Here is a 16,390-nt window from a genome sequence, read left to right on the forward strand (position 1 = left end):
TTTTTCTTTTTTTTTTTTTTCAATTTTATCCATGTGTGAAATTACTTTTAAGGACAAAAGACTAAAATTAAATATATTTTATTATCTTCTTACACCCATTGTTCTTCAATCTCTATTGCTATTCTTCCCTTAGTTTTTCTTCTCCACTACATATCTTTTTTCAAAAAGTGAGAATCATAGTGTTTTGATCATAGAAGAAAGTAATGAATGAATAAACGGTGATGAAAAACCATCAAAAAAATGAAATTGTGAGTTTTTTTTCTATTTGTTTGATAGGTTTTCGTTTCGTTTTTTGATGGAATTCTTCGACTTTTGTTCGGTGTGTTAAAATCAAACAAAATAAAATAGTCTGGAATCACATTGTCGAACAAAAATATATGTTCGGTAACCAACTGCCAAATAAAAGATAGATTTCCAGTAACCTAAGGCTGAACATTTTTAATTTGTTTAGTTATTCATTATCGTGCATTTTCAGTTTCATTTTGTTAAATTTATTTTTTGTGTTTTTTGCTTGGAATGATTATACTTCTATTCATTGTAACAATACAAGTACAATCATCCGGCTGCTAAACATCTTGAAGGGTACTCATTTGTTAGTAGATTATCTGAAGAGGAAACATCCTTATTAATTGACATGCCAAAAAGCATAGTGTAACCAAAAGAGATATTGATTACATTGAAATGAAAGGATGTTTTTAATGCGACAACAATAAAGACAATCTACAACGCACATAAAGTGATAGATGGCTTGACGAAGTTATTTTAGTTCAGCAATATGATACTGGAGTAATCTAATTTGTATAATAACGTATCACTGAACAGACACTCTATAAATGGGCTCCGATTAATTTTTTGTTAAAGTAAAGTAAAATCATCCAATTGAACAACAAATGGCTAAAAAAAATTAGTTTGTCTGGTACCACGGCACTAGATTAATTCAAATTCTTTAGCATTGTATTATCAAAAGCTATCGGTGTAAAGAGACAAAATTGAATTTTTTTTGAAGAGTTTTTATGTTTAGGGTTAGTTTCGGTAGTGTAATAGGGGTAATGAGAATCACATTTTTTTAGTAGTGTAATGAGATGGAGGGTGTAAAGAGATAAACTAGTGATATAAGTAGAATCACTCCAATCTCATACGGAAAGCGTAAAGAGGTAAACTAGTAATATAAGTAGAATCATCCGACTCAAAATTGCACCCTCACAGAGTGAGTTGCACCCATCATTGCGTAATTTATTTGGTTCCCCTCTTATTATAGGAGCTTTTTGGCTATATATATAAACAAAAACAAAACAAAAACAAAAAAACTCATATATTTTGAATAACTATTAATTTTTTATTATTTTTATTTGAAGCTATATGAAAAATGTAGTAGCACTTTCTAAATGACTTCAATTCAAGATTTCACAAAAAAAAAGACTTCAAGTTCAGCCGATGATTGAACTATGGGTGAAATCTCATGTTGAACTCTCTTTACGTTTCTTTTTCTTTCCTTTTCTTTTCTTTTCTTTCCCACCAGATTTCACTCAGACATGATTTTAATTTGGTTGAAATTGTAGGTGGAGTCTCTGGATTTCATCAAGACAATTGCAGGTTGAACTTTGCAATTTCATTATTAGTCTACCTCCCTTGATGGGAGCATGGGGTTGCTACTATTTAAATCCATAACAAGCTCACAGGTTCAAAATTGTCATCCTAATATTTGCGAGAGTCAAAAAAAAAAAAAAGGAATTTTTTTAATCTGAAATTGTACCGTCATGTTCCGATTTTAGAAGATAATACTATATTCATACAAGTGTAACTGTAAAATAAACTGATGTATTATTGATTGATTGATGGATGTTTTGATGTGTAAATTACAGATGGTGAGGTACTAATTATATAGGAGAGGATTGGGAAGTAGGTGAGTGTGTGTGGTAGGTGAGTTGAGTGGAGGTGGTAGGTGATGATATATTCTAACAGCCCCCCGCAAACTCAAGGAGGATAGAAACTAACCAACTTGAGTTTGGAGAGAGTAACAAAACAAGAAAATACATAAAAATAAGAAAATACATAAAAATAAAAATAAAAAAAGATAGGGGACACTGTATGATCGTGTCAGACCGTTGGTGAAGACTCTGAAAGGTGGTGCCATAACGTGGTAGAGGACACTGGATGGGTGTGCCATAACGGTGTAGAGGACACTGGATGGTGGTGTCATAACGTTGTAGAGGACACTGGATGGCGGTGTCATAACGGTGTAGAGGACACTGGAGGGTGGTGTCATAACGTGGTAGAGGACACTGGATGCTAACCGGAATCAATGTCGGGACAGTTTATGGGGTCTTGTCGGACCGTTGGAAAAGCTAACCGGAATCAAATGTCGGGACAGTTTATAGGGTCATGTCGGACCGTTGAAAATGCTAACCGGAATCAAATGTCGGGACAGTTTATGGGGTCATGTCGGACCGTTGTAAAAGGCTAACCGGAATCAAATGTCGGGATAGTTTATGGGGTCATGTCGGACCGTTGAAAAAGTTGCACCCTCAAAAGGCGTGCCATCAAAAGGCGTGCCCAATTCATCAAAAGGTGTGCCGGACATGATGGCGAGGCACGTGGGCGCCTTGGCTTGCGTGCCCGTTTGTCGGCTGGTGGCAAGAGGCGCGCGATGCGCGTGGCTGCCTCGGCTATTTAACCAAGACGAAGGCTGAGGCTGAGGCATACCATTCTGAAACCTCTGAAATTTTGGCAGTCTGAAACACTCTTGAAACCCTGCGCTGAAACACTGAGCAACCCAAAACATGGCCTCTTCTTCCCGTCCAGCTACCCAGAACCTGCTCACGCTCTTTCCAGAACTGAACGAGCCCACAAGAGAAATAACTGGTGCGTTGGCCAGTGAACCTCAACCAAACACCTCTGGTTTTGCTCCATTGAACTTTCCGATGCGGTCGGTGGAGCAAAAAATGGCAGTGCAGTCAGATGTGGAGGCCAACCAGTATACTTTGAAGGCATGCGTGGAAAGCATGACGGCAGTGACAAACTTGTCGAACCGGCTGCAGAGTAGGACAAATGAGGTGCAGCATTTAAACTCCCAGCTGGCTCTGCTCCAACGCATGTATAAGGATGCGCGAGCAGAGATAAGCGTGCTAAGGGCAGAAAACAAGGAGCTGAAGCGGAAGGCCACCGTGATGTTCCGATTTGGAGGGCCGCCATATGCTGCAGTGGAAGAGTATGGGGGAGTGAACGTGCTGGGCGGCGTGGAAAACACAGATGCAGCACCGTCAAGGACTGTCCAAGACGGAGGCAAGAAGAAGAGACCTGCGGCAGAGTAGAGAAAAAAAATCCTGCTTGTGGATGTGGTTGTTTTGTTTTTGTTTTTTTTTTTTTTTTTTTTTTTTGTTGTGGATAACTGTAATCAGGGTTGATCCCTAAGATAAATAAAACTAAGTTGTTGTGCAAATCTGTATAAATTTGGTTTTTTTTTTTTTTTTTTTTTAAATAAAATAAAATAAAATAAATAAAAGGGATAGTGGGATGACGGTGTGGTGTGAAAGTGGTGTTGTTGGAATAATAAAAAAAGAAAATGGGTTTCTTTATGCATGTGCGTGTGTTGGGATGGATGATTATGTTGGAAAAAAGGAGAGAGAGAATTGGGACCTATGGGTTGGAAAAAAAGACGAAGAAGCAGCACGTTTTGGAAAAGGAAGAGATGGGGCTGGTTTTGGGGGTGTTGACTCTAATGATCGTATGGGTATAGGATGATATTCGGGAACAGAGTCTGGTGAAGATGAGATTGGGATTTCTCCGGTCTTTCGCTTTGAACAACAGAGTCCCATACTTGCAAAGAGAACTCGAAGCAATGGTGTCTGGATCGGGAATATGGGCTCGGCGGGTGGTGGTGGAGATCCTGGCAGACCACAGCCAGATTCAGGTGAAGTTTCTGTTGGTGGTGATTCTGTGTTGTATGTTTCGTTCGGATCGACAACTTCAATGACATACGAACAAATCAAAGAGCTTGCATTTGGGTTAGAACAAAGTGAGCAGAAGTTCATCTGGGTGTTCAGACATGCAGGTGAGGGATCCATTTTTTAGAAGATGTCAAGAGAGATGGAACTGCCAGAAGGGTATGAAGAGAGAATGAAAGAAGTTGGAATGGTGGTGAGAGATTGGGCACCTCAACTACAAATTTTGGGACAACCATCAACAGGTGGGTTCATGAGTCACTTACAAATTTTGGGATTCATGCTTGGAGAGTATTTCCATGGGAGTGCCTATAGCTACTTGGCCTATGAACTTTGACCAACCCATTAATGCTTTTCTGGTAACAAACATATTGAAGGTTAGCATTCCAGTTAATCAATGGGCACAACAGAAGGAGCTAGTGGTCGAGAGGGAGAGGTGATGGGTGTGTGTGTGAGCTGCTGGGTTTGTTCGGCGGGCGGCCAAGGCGAGATTGCCGCCCGCCGGTGGAACGAAAATATTAGGTTCTTAACCTTGCTCTGATACCATGTAAAATAAACTGATGTATTATTGATTGATTGATGGATGTTTTGATGTGTAAATTACAGATGGTGAGGTACTAATTATATAGGAGAGGATTGGGAAGTAGGTGAGTGTGTGTGGTAGGTGAGTTGAGTGGAGGTGGTAGGTGATGATATATTGTATGAACATATATTTATGGAAGTGCCGTATTTTTGCTCATGAAAAAAGAATGAGATTCATAATTTTATCAATAATAACATGACAGTTTATGTGCTAATTTTTTATTTGCTATAAAGTTAATCATATAAGATCTAACTCTATTGTCATGTCATTGTTGATAAATTGCGAAATTCAAATTGTAAATCTTTAACGTTTCTCTTTACACAAATGGTTATAAAAGTGCAGTATTTTTATAAATAAATAGTTATTTAAAAGATATTATCGAGCCGAAAAACTCGTTATGGCATTAATAGCGTTAGGAAAAGACATAAAACATCAATCCATGTACTGCTGTTAACAACATTAGATCTTCCTCTGATATAAAAATTTCAGCTCTTTATCTTATTTTATTTTTAAACTCTAAATACAAACTACAATAACAATGACAATCCAGACTCAGAATTTTAAAAGGAAACCACAAGCCACCATCAAAGAGTTGCAGAAAACTCGTACACCCAGTTTAGTTTAGTTTCCATTAAATGAAGTCTAAGAGAAAATGAGTAGAGAAGAGACCTAACCTAACATAATAATAATATGTGATTGCCCTCGGCTCAAACCTACAACCTTAAGGTCATATTTGATTCATAAAATTAATAGTGAAATATTAATAATTCTATTAAATTAATGTGGTATTCACTATCCAATTAAATTAATATTCATTAGATTAATAATCTCACCCCTACCCCATTACTAATAATCCTACAAATTTGTTGGATTAATTATCCATTGGATTAATAATCCTAAACTAAAACGTTAAAACAAACATAGGATAATTGGGCCCACGGATTAATACTCTCAATTCCATGCTCTAATTCACCCAACCAAACATGTCCTAAGAGTAATCAATAAACCAGTGAATTATTACACACTACTAAACCAGTGAATTTGGGAGGAAGGCACAAATCAAGTGGTCAAATATCTGCTGGAGCTGTTGAAAATACGAAAGCTTGATATCAGAAGCAAATCTTTAGGTATAGATAGAAATGTGGTTTAGATAGCCAAAATCCGTATACAATTACAAAATCTTGATATCAAATGTTGTAACACACCTTCCATTCCACACCACCAATGAACAATATGCAGGTATATTTTGGATCTCCTTGGATTCCTATTGCAAGTAAAACATTCTCAGCCACTAAATTCTCACCCCACCACCACCATATGCACTACAAATTTTTTTTGGTCACCTTATTGTTGAAAAAAAACCAAGGATAGCGACTAGTGCGCTTCCACCATCCACTGTACAGGGCAACCAACTAAGTGTACATATTTCTTCACATTTCATCTCACCTGACTAGAAACATCAGAACTCCCCACAAGATGCAAGGAGGGGGGAAAAAAGGAAAGGTAAAAACGGCAATAAACATGGAAATCAGAGTAAAAATGAGTTAAAAAACTCGTAATAAAATGATCTTTCTCCTCTATTCAGCTTGTGGGACCAGCAGCAAGTCTTTCATAGAACAGGATGTAGCCATGATCTGTATTACTAGAATACTCCTGTGCTGAACCAAAGAAAGTCTGCACAGCAGACTCATCAATCATCTCCACGTTGTCATCATCAAAGAACAACCAATGATTATGGCTTTTCACAAGGCTGACATAGTGTCCGTGGTTGGGTCCACTCCCAACATGAACAACCACCGCGAACAGGGAATACTCGGCATCTGCATCTTCCACTGTATTGCTCAGCTTCAGCTCAAGAGGGAATACAACACGGTAAGACAACTTCTTGTACCGGCCCAGCTGCTCAATATACTTGAACCGCTTTAGATGGATCACCAGAATGTGAGGTGGTTTTTTTATCTTCATTCTCTTCTGCGCCTCTTGCAAACTACATTATGAAACAAGACACTAAGCTCAGTTATCTGACTTACATCTATTTTTGCAGCCAGCTTATGAAATATATAAACATTCTACAAAGACATGAATGACAAAAAGATGCTCAACAATTTCAATAGTCTTGTTTCTAAAAATGACGTCGTGCATGTAACTCATCTAACATCCAGTGACGGCAAAAAAGCAACCCATTTGAAAGGCTGTAAATGGCTGTTTGGATACCTCAAAAGCTGGACACATCTATGCTATCAACCCATTTGAAAGGCTGTAAATGGCTGTTTGGATACCTCAAAAGCTTGACACATCTAGGCTATCATGTCATTACCAATGGTTAGCTATGCCCTTGCATAAGAACTAACATGAGAACATCAAGTACACTTTCCCATTAAAAAAGAAGGCAGAAAAAAGACCAAAAGCTAAAAATATACTCCCTCCGTCCCAATCTGTTTGTCTATTATAAAAAACCCAACTTATTAAGGAGACATGCAATCATTACATTTTAATTCAATTTTTTTTGTTTTGATAAATGAAATTTTATTACCATAGAATCAAGAAGATGCCAAAAGAATACAAAACCAAACCCCGCAAAACAGGGGGGCTCACCAACTATATCATCAACAAAGTCTAACAGAACAAATAAATTTGGATTCACCATTTCTGACACCCAGCTGTACAAAACACCCAAAAACCAAGCCTCTAAACATGCAATGGATTGAGCACTACCCTGAAAAATCCGACGACTCCGCTCTAGCCAAACTGACCACATCAAACACAAAGGTGCTATCAACCAAGCCTTCCACCGCCGCTTCACAACTGGACCACCCCCCAACAACGCAACACATCCATGACCTGCCTTGGTTGAACACAGACCACACCAAACAGACAGAAAACAAGCACCCACAAACGAGAAGCAAATGGGCAATGGAGCAGCAAATGGTCCACTGTTTCCGCATCCGCACAACACATGTAACACTAATTAACCAAAATATGATGGCGACAGATCAGATTATCAATAGTCAAGATCCTACCAAAAGCTATTGCCCACGCAAAGAAAACCACCTTCGATAGAACACCAGAAACCCACACACCGCGCCAAGGGAAAACTCCCCCTCCACCACCGTCACACAAGGACAAGTAAAAAGACGAGGCTGAAAAAACACCTTTAGTCCCTAAAACTCCCCAAACTATCGTCCTCCCCCTCCCACCATTGCCCTTCTATTTAAATTTTAACATGTGTTTATAATAATTTATAGTGGGCAATTTTGGAAATCTAACAAAAATTAGTATATCCCAAAATAGAAGGCGGACAAATATTTTGGGACGGACGAAAATGGAAAGGTGGACTGTTAGAATTTCCCATCTTTACCTTCACCTACTCCACTACACACTCCACTTCACCTACCTCCACTTCACCACACACTCCACTTCACCTAACCCACTATCACCTCCACTACACCTACTACCACATTTTCTTCTATATATAGATTGTATAGGAATTGTAATTAAATCAATCTTGTAATACATCAATCAATAATATACATCAATTTATTTTACATGGTATCAGAGCAGGTTTAGAACCTACTATTTTCGCTTCCCCGGCGGGCGGTAATCTCACCTTAGCCGCCCGCCGGACGCCGGACGCCGGACCTCAACCTAGTCCGCTAAGATTTTTGTTTACACATACCTCGCCAGAGCAAAACCTCCATACCTCGGCGGGTTCAGCTCATCTTCATCTTCCTCTTCCTCAGCCACTCTTGTACCAAAAAGTTGGTGAACAGCTTCTTTTCCTCTGCGCATGTCACTTTCATCTAATACGTCATCATGAATCAAGCTTGCAGTATGGATCATCTCAATAATCTCTGCCAAGCGCCTATGTTCTTTGGTAAGTTCCGTCAAGCCTGCAATTTCTGCTGTTGCTCTTGACACTAGTAACACCAAAGCTGGCCTCATCCTCTTCCCACCGGCACTGAAAATCTATTCAGCGGCAGACATCAAAACCGGGTTGTCTGCACCAACAATAGACTGTAAATTTTTGTTCAATGTTTGGAGGTCATCAGCAACCACCAAAACGCCACTGCGGCGGCGCAACCCCCGGAGGCCGTAGCCGTCGAGTCGGACTTCGTCGTCATCCTCGCCGCCCTACTCTGCGCCCTAATCTGCGTCGTCGGCTTCATTGCCGTGGCCCGATGCGCCTGGCTCCGCCGCAGCACCTACTCCTCCTCCGCCAACTCCAAGCTCGGCGAGTGCCGCTTGCTTCCTCCGTGCGGCCACGGATTCCATGTCGCCTGCATCGACACGTGGCTCGGATCTCTCTCCTTGTCCTTGTAAATCTCTGTTCTTCGTCTGCAGCTTTCTCTCTCTAAAATCGATCAGAATCATGATATATGTTGGCGGAGTTCCATTTTCTGTTGGCTCAGCATCTTCGTCTCAGGAAAGTGATATGCTGTTTGCTTTGATGGAGCATCCAATTCTAGTGGGTTTGATGAAAAAAAAAAAAAAAAAAAAAAAAAAAAAAAAAAAAAAACGCATGTGACTTGTCCCCTCTCTCTCTCTCTCTCAAACAACAAAGTCCCATATTTACACATGCTGTTCTCTCTCCATTTACACACGGATCCAACTCAGATTGGCCTGGATGTTATCAAAAGCCGCTGTGATAAATAATTAATTCTCTGGTGTTGAGAGTGGGATATGAACCCACGCCCTTGAACAGCTGTAAAGCTTATTGAGCACCGGCGACACACATCATTTTGCCCACTTTCTATTTATTATTATTATTATTATTATCCACAACCACAACAACCCAACACCAACAGTTTAAAAAAAAAAAAAAAAAAAAAAAAAAGAAGCGGACGAAGAACTGCACACCAAACTCCTTTTATTCATGTCGGGCTCACCCCGATCACCATTTTCCACCACAACTCCAAAACCACAAAAAAAAAAAAAAAAAAAAACAATCACTCCACCAGGAGGGATTTTTCTTTTCCCTTCTCTACTCTACTGCAGGTCTCTTCTTTTTGCCTCCGTCCTGGCCGGCCCTTGACGGTGTTGCCTCCGTGCTTCCTAGACCACCAAGCAAGTTGCCTCCTCCCTGCTCCTCCACTACAGCGTATGGTGGACCTCCAAATCGGAACATCACGGTGGCCTTCCGCTTCAGCTCCTTGTTTTCCGTCTTTAGCACGCTTATCTCTGCTCGCGCATCCTTATACATGCGTTGGAGCAGAGCCAGCTGGGAATTTAAATGCTGCACCTCATTTGTCCTACTCTGTAGCCGGTTCGACAAATTTGTGACCGCCGTCATGCTTTCCACACATGCCTTCAGAGTATACTGATTAGCCTCAATATCAGTTTGCACCGCCATTTTTTGCTCCACCGACCGCATCGGAAAGTTCAATGGAGCAAAACCAGAGGTGTTTGGTTGAGGTTCACTGGCCACCGCACCAGTTATTTCTCTTGTGGGCTCGTTCAGTTCTGGAAAGAGCGTGAGCAGGTTCTGGGTAGCTGGACGGGAAGAAGAGGCCATGTTTTTGGGTTGCTAAGTGTTTCAGAGAAAGGTTGGTTACCGGGTGTTTCAAGATTTGCAGAGACAAGCTCTCCGAGCGTTCAGAGGTTTCAGACTAGTATGCACAGCCTTCGCCTCAACCTTGTTTTAAATAGCCAGGGCCAGCCACGCGCATCGCGCGCCTCTTGACGCCCGACAAACTGGCACGCCTTTTCATGGCACATCTTTTGATAAAGTGGGCACGCCTTTTGATGGCACGCCTTTTGAAAAATTGGGCACACCTTTTGAGGGTGCAACTTTTCCAACGGTCCGACATGACCCTATAAACTGTCCCGACATAGATTCCGGTTAGTTTCTACATGGGTCCGACAAGACTCTGTAAACTGTCCCGACATTGATTCCGGTTAGCTCCTTTATGGGTCCGACAAGACTCTGTAAACTGTCCCGACATTGATTCCGGTTAGTTTCTACAAGGGTCCAGCAAGACTCCGTAAACTGTCACAACAGTGTCTGTTACAACGGTCCGACATGACCCCGTAAACTGTCTTCTACATCGGTCTGACACCACCATACAGTGTCCTCTACAACGTTATGACACCCCATACAGTGTCTTCACCAACGGTCTGACACGACCATACAGTGTCTCCTATCCTTTTTTATTTTTATGTATTTTCTTGTTTTGTTACTCTCTCCAAACTCAAGTTGGTTAGTTTCTCTCCTCCTTGAGTTTGCGGGGGGCTGTTAGAATTTCCCATCTTTACCTTCACCTACTCCACTACACACTCCACTTCACCTACCTCCACTTCACCACACACTCCACTTCACCTAACCCACTATCACCTCCACTACACCTACTACCACATTTTCTTCTATATATAGATTGTATAGGAATTGTAATTAAATCAATCTTGTAATACATCAATCAATAATATACATCAATTTATTTTACATATGTTAGAATTTCCCATCTTTACCTTCACCTACTCCACTACACACTCCACTTCACCTACCTCCACTTCACCACACACTCCACTTCACCTAACCCACTATCACCTCCACTACACCTACTACCACATTTTCTTCTATATATAGATTGTATAGGAATTGTAATTAAATCAATCTTGTAATACATCAATCAATAATATACATCAATTTATTTTACATGGTATGCTGATATTAATAATGTTATACCAGAAGAAACAAAGAATAATCTAATTCTTGGGAGGTCAAAGACTATGTTGATTTGTTTTGACAAAGCAGAAAGACACCTCCCTGATCGTTGCCTCAGGCAGTATGGCATGCAACAACCAATCCCAGAAGATGTGCCACGGTGGGAGAGGAAGAGCCGTGGAGTGGACGGGGGGATAGACTTGTCAGGAAACAAAATGGGACAGAGAGAGTAACCAATACTAAGGTTATCAACGACAATGAATTGCGACAAATACACCAACAAAGAATTGAGCAAATGCCACCAACCTGCAACACTTATCGCAAAAGAATTTGTCTTCAGCATTTAGAGTCTCTGTGGAACTAAAGTTTTTCAAACAGCTCGTTATGGAACTGTTCTGTTCAATATCAAGGCTCAAGTCAAGAAAGGTTTCGTCCCTCGCTGTTACTGTCTCACAACGCAGGCACCTTGTTTCGTTTGTGAGTATACCCTGAACGTCAGCCGTCAGAGAAGTTAGATTCTTGAGGAATAATGCAAACAAAAATAATAATAACATAATGCAATGTAGCAAGCAACCAAGAAAACAGTAGTGGTATTTCGTTTATTAAATGTCCAGCAACTGAACCTTCTAAATTGATCTGCAGTTCATAAATTGCATTCAACCCCACATGATATATCATGAGCATCATTGCAGAGGTCAAATATATGGAAAAGAGAAGTTACCTGAAAATTTTTGTGCACCCAAGTGACAAGAGGCTCTTTTTGAGCACCATTGGCATGAATAGTAGTTGGGCCATTTGCAACCATTTCAGATGGTGATGAAGTTTCTGGATCACTCTTTGCAGCATGGGACTCTTTCTCCAATATGTCAACAAGCTCATTCAGCAAATAGTTTAAAAATTCATGGGCATCCTACACAGAAAGAGGAAGATGGTCTGCTTCTCATATCACATGAGCAGACAAAATGGTACAAACATAGCTATATGCCAAGCTGAAAAGCTGATAAATCATGCAACCTCAGTTGCCTAAAGCCTGAAATGCCCCACCCACCCAAACTAAAATAAACAAATAAATAAAATTATAAAAAAAAAACAAATAAAAAACAAAAATAAAAAACACTTCTTTCCAATTCTATAAAAATAAAGGGAAATCTGGCAGTGCACACTATTGGACAACCATCAATCAAGATGAAAATTTTACATGGGCAATGCAATTGTTCTGTAATTGATTTAGAAGATTTATTTTCTTCAAAAGCTTCTTTCCATGTTCATATAATGAAGTCAAACATTTTACCAGTTCAAATTTTATTTTTGTTAAATTTCCTCAATTTATGTATTATAAAAAGAAGGTAAACTTTATCATGTTTATTTCAATATATTTGAAGGAACTCAGCTTTCCCATTTAAATCAATTTCCCTGTCAAATATGAAGAAGAAATATTTATTAAATCTAGAAATCAAGGATTATAAGGTTTGGTGAGATAAAAATCATAGCAATAAGAAGGAAGTAAAAGAACAAGGAGAAGGGGAGACATGGATGGGCATCAATCTACAAGGTTGGAGGCCTTGTAATTCATTGAAATTAAATACTTTGTCTATTCCCTTCTCTTTTTGAAGTCATTACTGAGCTCAACATAGCATTAAGTCAAAAAGCCTGAGCATGAATCCCATTCAACAATAGGTTAGTAAATATTCTAATAGTTTGATTCAGCATGTGTGAAACAAATACGAAGTACAAAAGTTGGGATTCTATGCATGATGACAGCCGGACAAACAAAGTTGTCTAATTTGGAGAGGAAACACATCCATACATTGAGTCCAACCAAGAAATATTGACTCATCCTGGAAAAACTTCCCAAGTCCTAGCACTGGAGATACCAATGAAGCCCTGCCAATTTTGATGATCCCACATTAGCAGGTTCCCATTGCCTATATATTGTAGATGATGGTGTCTAGGATGGCCAGGACAAGGTGATATGGGAAGATGGTAAGCACTCAGATGGCAAAGTGTTAAAATTTACCATCACCTACCACACACTTACCATCACCTACCACACACTCACCTACTACACTCACCTACTCCTCACCTACTACACTCACCCTCTCCTATATAATGAGCCACTCACCATTTGTAATATACATCATCAAAACATCAATCAATAATATACATCAAATTTTACATGGTATCAGAGCAGGTTTAGAACCTAGTATTTTTCGCTTCACTGGCGGGTGGCAACCTCGCCTTGGCCGCCCGCCGGACCTCAACCTAGTCCGTTAAAATTTTCTACACATACCTTCAGTTTCCTGCATCTTCCAACTCTCTTCCCTCTGACCCGCCGATCTTGATTCTTTCCTGGAGGAACTTTTCCAGTGATGCGATCTCCATGATCTTATCCTCCACCGGCTTCGCACAGTCGATCACGAACATCGCTCCCTTCTTCTTCCCCTTCGCTCCAGCTGGTGCTCCTTGACTCATCTTCGCGACTCATCTTCAGACCCCAACGCCAACAGCAATCGCCAATTCTCGATCTCTCGTCTTCGTCTCCGGCGGCCGTCGTGTCACGGTGGACCTTCGCCGTGACGCAGCTCTACCAAAACTTACTCGATAAGTCGAACCCATACAAACTCTGGAGCCGCTTCGTCGCGGAGAAGAAGCAGAACGCTGGCGAGATCGTCTCCTGCCATCAACTGGTTTGTTCGTGATCTTGTATAGTTCTTTCAATTTCTGAAGATTTGTTCAATCGAATCAAGGTTCATTTTTCTTCAGATTTACCAAGGTTTCTCTGAAATGTCAAAAAGCCATGACCACCTCCTCAACCCTTCTTCCTGTACTTCCACCTCTCTCTAGAGCCCCAATGTCTTCTCCTTCAAATGGCTTCCCTTGCATCTCGGCTCCTTTAGGTCTTACCCAATCGATCTCATTGGCTTAGGGCCTTCCATGGCTCCCTCCCTACGTTTCTATCAGAAGATGATATGGATGATTCTTGTACCACCACTATTTCTACTCAGCCAAATTTGTCTGACATTTTATCATATTCACACACACACACACACACACACACACACACACACACACACACAACACCCATGTGATTTCCCACTTTTCTTTTCTTTACAAGGGCCACACACACACACACACACACAAAACCCACTTTTATTTTATTACCTACTTCACATACCCACCATGCTCCCTTTCTTTTTCTTTTTTATTATCCACCCATTCTTCCAAATCCATGTGCTCACTGACAGAACAAAAAAAAAAAAAAAAAAAAAAAAAAAAAAACAACATAATCATCACTTCCACCACATCTTTCCCATACCCACTATTTTTTAAAACCCATCTTTTCCCTACCCCATATATATATATATATATATCTCTTTTTTTATTATTTTCTTTTATTTTATTGTTTTTGTTTTGTAAAGAGGGGCACACGTCCCATTAAACATACAAAACAAAAAAAAAAAAAAACAAACAAACAAACAAACAATTTACAACTTTGCCCAACACTCATATTTTATTCATATCAGGGGCTCACCCCGATCACCATTTTACATCAAAACAAAAAAAAAAAAAAAAAAAAAAAAAAAAAAAAAACAAACAAACAAACAAACAAACAAACAACAACCACAACAAACAAAACAATTTGTTTTCTTTTCTGCAGCCGGCCACCAACCGACCTCACTTCTTCGCTTATTCCGCCGGCCTTTTCTTCTTGCCTCCGTCCTGGGCAGCCTTTGCCGGTGTTGCCTCCGTGTTTCCCACTCCACTGGGCATAATCACTACTCCCTGCTCCTCCACTGCAGCATATGGCGGCCCTCCAAATCGGAACATCACGGTGGCCTTCCGCTTCAGCTCCTTGTTTTCTGCCCTTAGCACGCTTCTCTGCTCGCGCATCCTTATACATGCATTGGAGCAGAACCAGCTGGGAGTTTAACTGCTGCACCTCATTTGTCCTACTCTGCAGCCGGTGCGACAAGTTTGTGACCGCCGTCATGGACTCCACACATGCCTTCAAAGTATACTGATTAGCCTCCACATCCGTTTGCACTGCCATTTTTTGCTCCACCGACTGCATCGGAAAGTTCAACGGAGCAAACCCAGTGGTGTTTGGTTGAGGTTCACGGGACACCGCACCAATTATCTCTCTTGTGGACTCGTTGAGGTCGGGAAAGAGCGTAAGCAGAGGGCGGGACGAAGAGGCCGTTTTCTGGACAACAGAGTGTTACCGAATATCTCTCGCAACAGAGTGTTACAGACTCTCTCTCTCAGCACAACGAAGAGTTTTTCAGCGGATTTCACAGGTTTTTTGCCTCTGTCTCGGCCTCAAGCTCCGTCGTGGTTAAATAGCCGAGGCAGCCACGCGCATCGTCTTCTACAACGGTCTGACACGACCACACTGTGTCTGCTACAACGGTCCGACATGACCCCATAAACTGTCTTCTACATCGGTCTGACACCGCCATCCAGTGTCCTCTACACCGTTATGACACCACCATACAGTGTCCTCTACAACGTTATGACACCCCCATACAGTGTCCTCTACAACGATATGACACCACCATACAGTGTCTTCACCAACGGTCTGACACGACCATACAGTGTCTCCTATCCTCTTTTATTTCTATGTATTTTCTTGTTTTGTTACTCTCTCCAAACTCAAGTTGGTTAGTTCCTATCCTCCTTGAGTTTGCGGGGGGCTGTTAAAATTTACCATCACCTACCACACACTTACCATCACCTACCACACACTCACCTACTACACTCACCTACTCCTCACCTACTACACTCACCCTCTCCTATATAATGAGCCACTCACCATTTGTAATATACATCATCAAAACATCAATCAATAATATACATCAAATTTTACACAAAGGACAACCAGAGGCGGTGGGCCAGGGGCAACACTAAGAGAGAGAGGATGGCAGTAGAGAGAGAGCATCGAGCTTTTGTTTACCGGAGAGAGGGATGAACAATTGTGCTCCATTGATGCATGGAGAGGATCCCTTTTATGGGGAAGTTGGGCCGTTGAAGTCAACTTAAAGGGGACAGATAACCTGATATCCCCTTAGCCCTGTAATTGGTATCTCTTGTCTTGGGATCTCTCAACCTGGGGATCTCTTAACATGAGATCCCCTTACTAGGGATCTCCAGACATGGAAATCTCTGTCACCCTATGCTTTCCTTGGCTGACAAATGACATGCCAT

General features: G+C 40.9%; 1 protein-coding gene across 1 annotated transcript in view; it reads right to left on the minus strand.

Annotated features, from left to right (window-relative positions):
- Window positions 1–5,633: 5,633 nt before the first annotated feature.
- Window positions 5,634–16,390, minus strand: part of LOC114278303 (ubiquitin carboxyl-terminal hydrolase 3) — a 44,891-nt gene continuing 34,134 nt past the window's right edge. Inside the window, exons 4-6 of the mRNA XM_028220329.2 lie at window positions 11,907–12,095; window positions 11,492–11,673; window positions 5,634–6,511 (exon numbers count right to left, since the gene is read on the minus strand). Of these exons, the coding sequence (XP_028076130.1) occupies window positions 6,106–6,511; window positions 11,492–11,673; window positions 11,907–12,095 (777 nt within the window). The 3' untranslated portion in view covers window positions 5,634–6,105. The remainder of the gene's footprint in view (window positions 6,512–11,491; window positions 11,674–11,906; window positions 12,096–16,390) is intronic.

This window comes from Camellia sinensis, chromosome 4 (assembly GCF_055761805.1).
Source record: "Camellia sinensis isolate YWXY chromosome 4, ASM5576180v1, whole genome shotgun sequence".
NCBI lineage: Eukaryota > Viridiplantae > Streptophyta > Magnoliopsida > Ericales > Theaceae > Camellia > Camellia sinensis.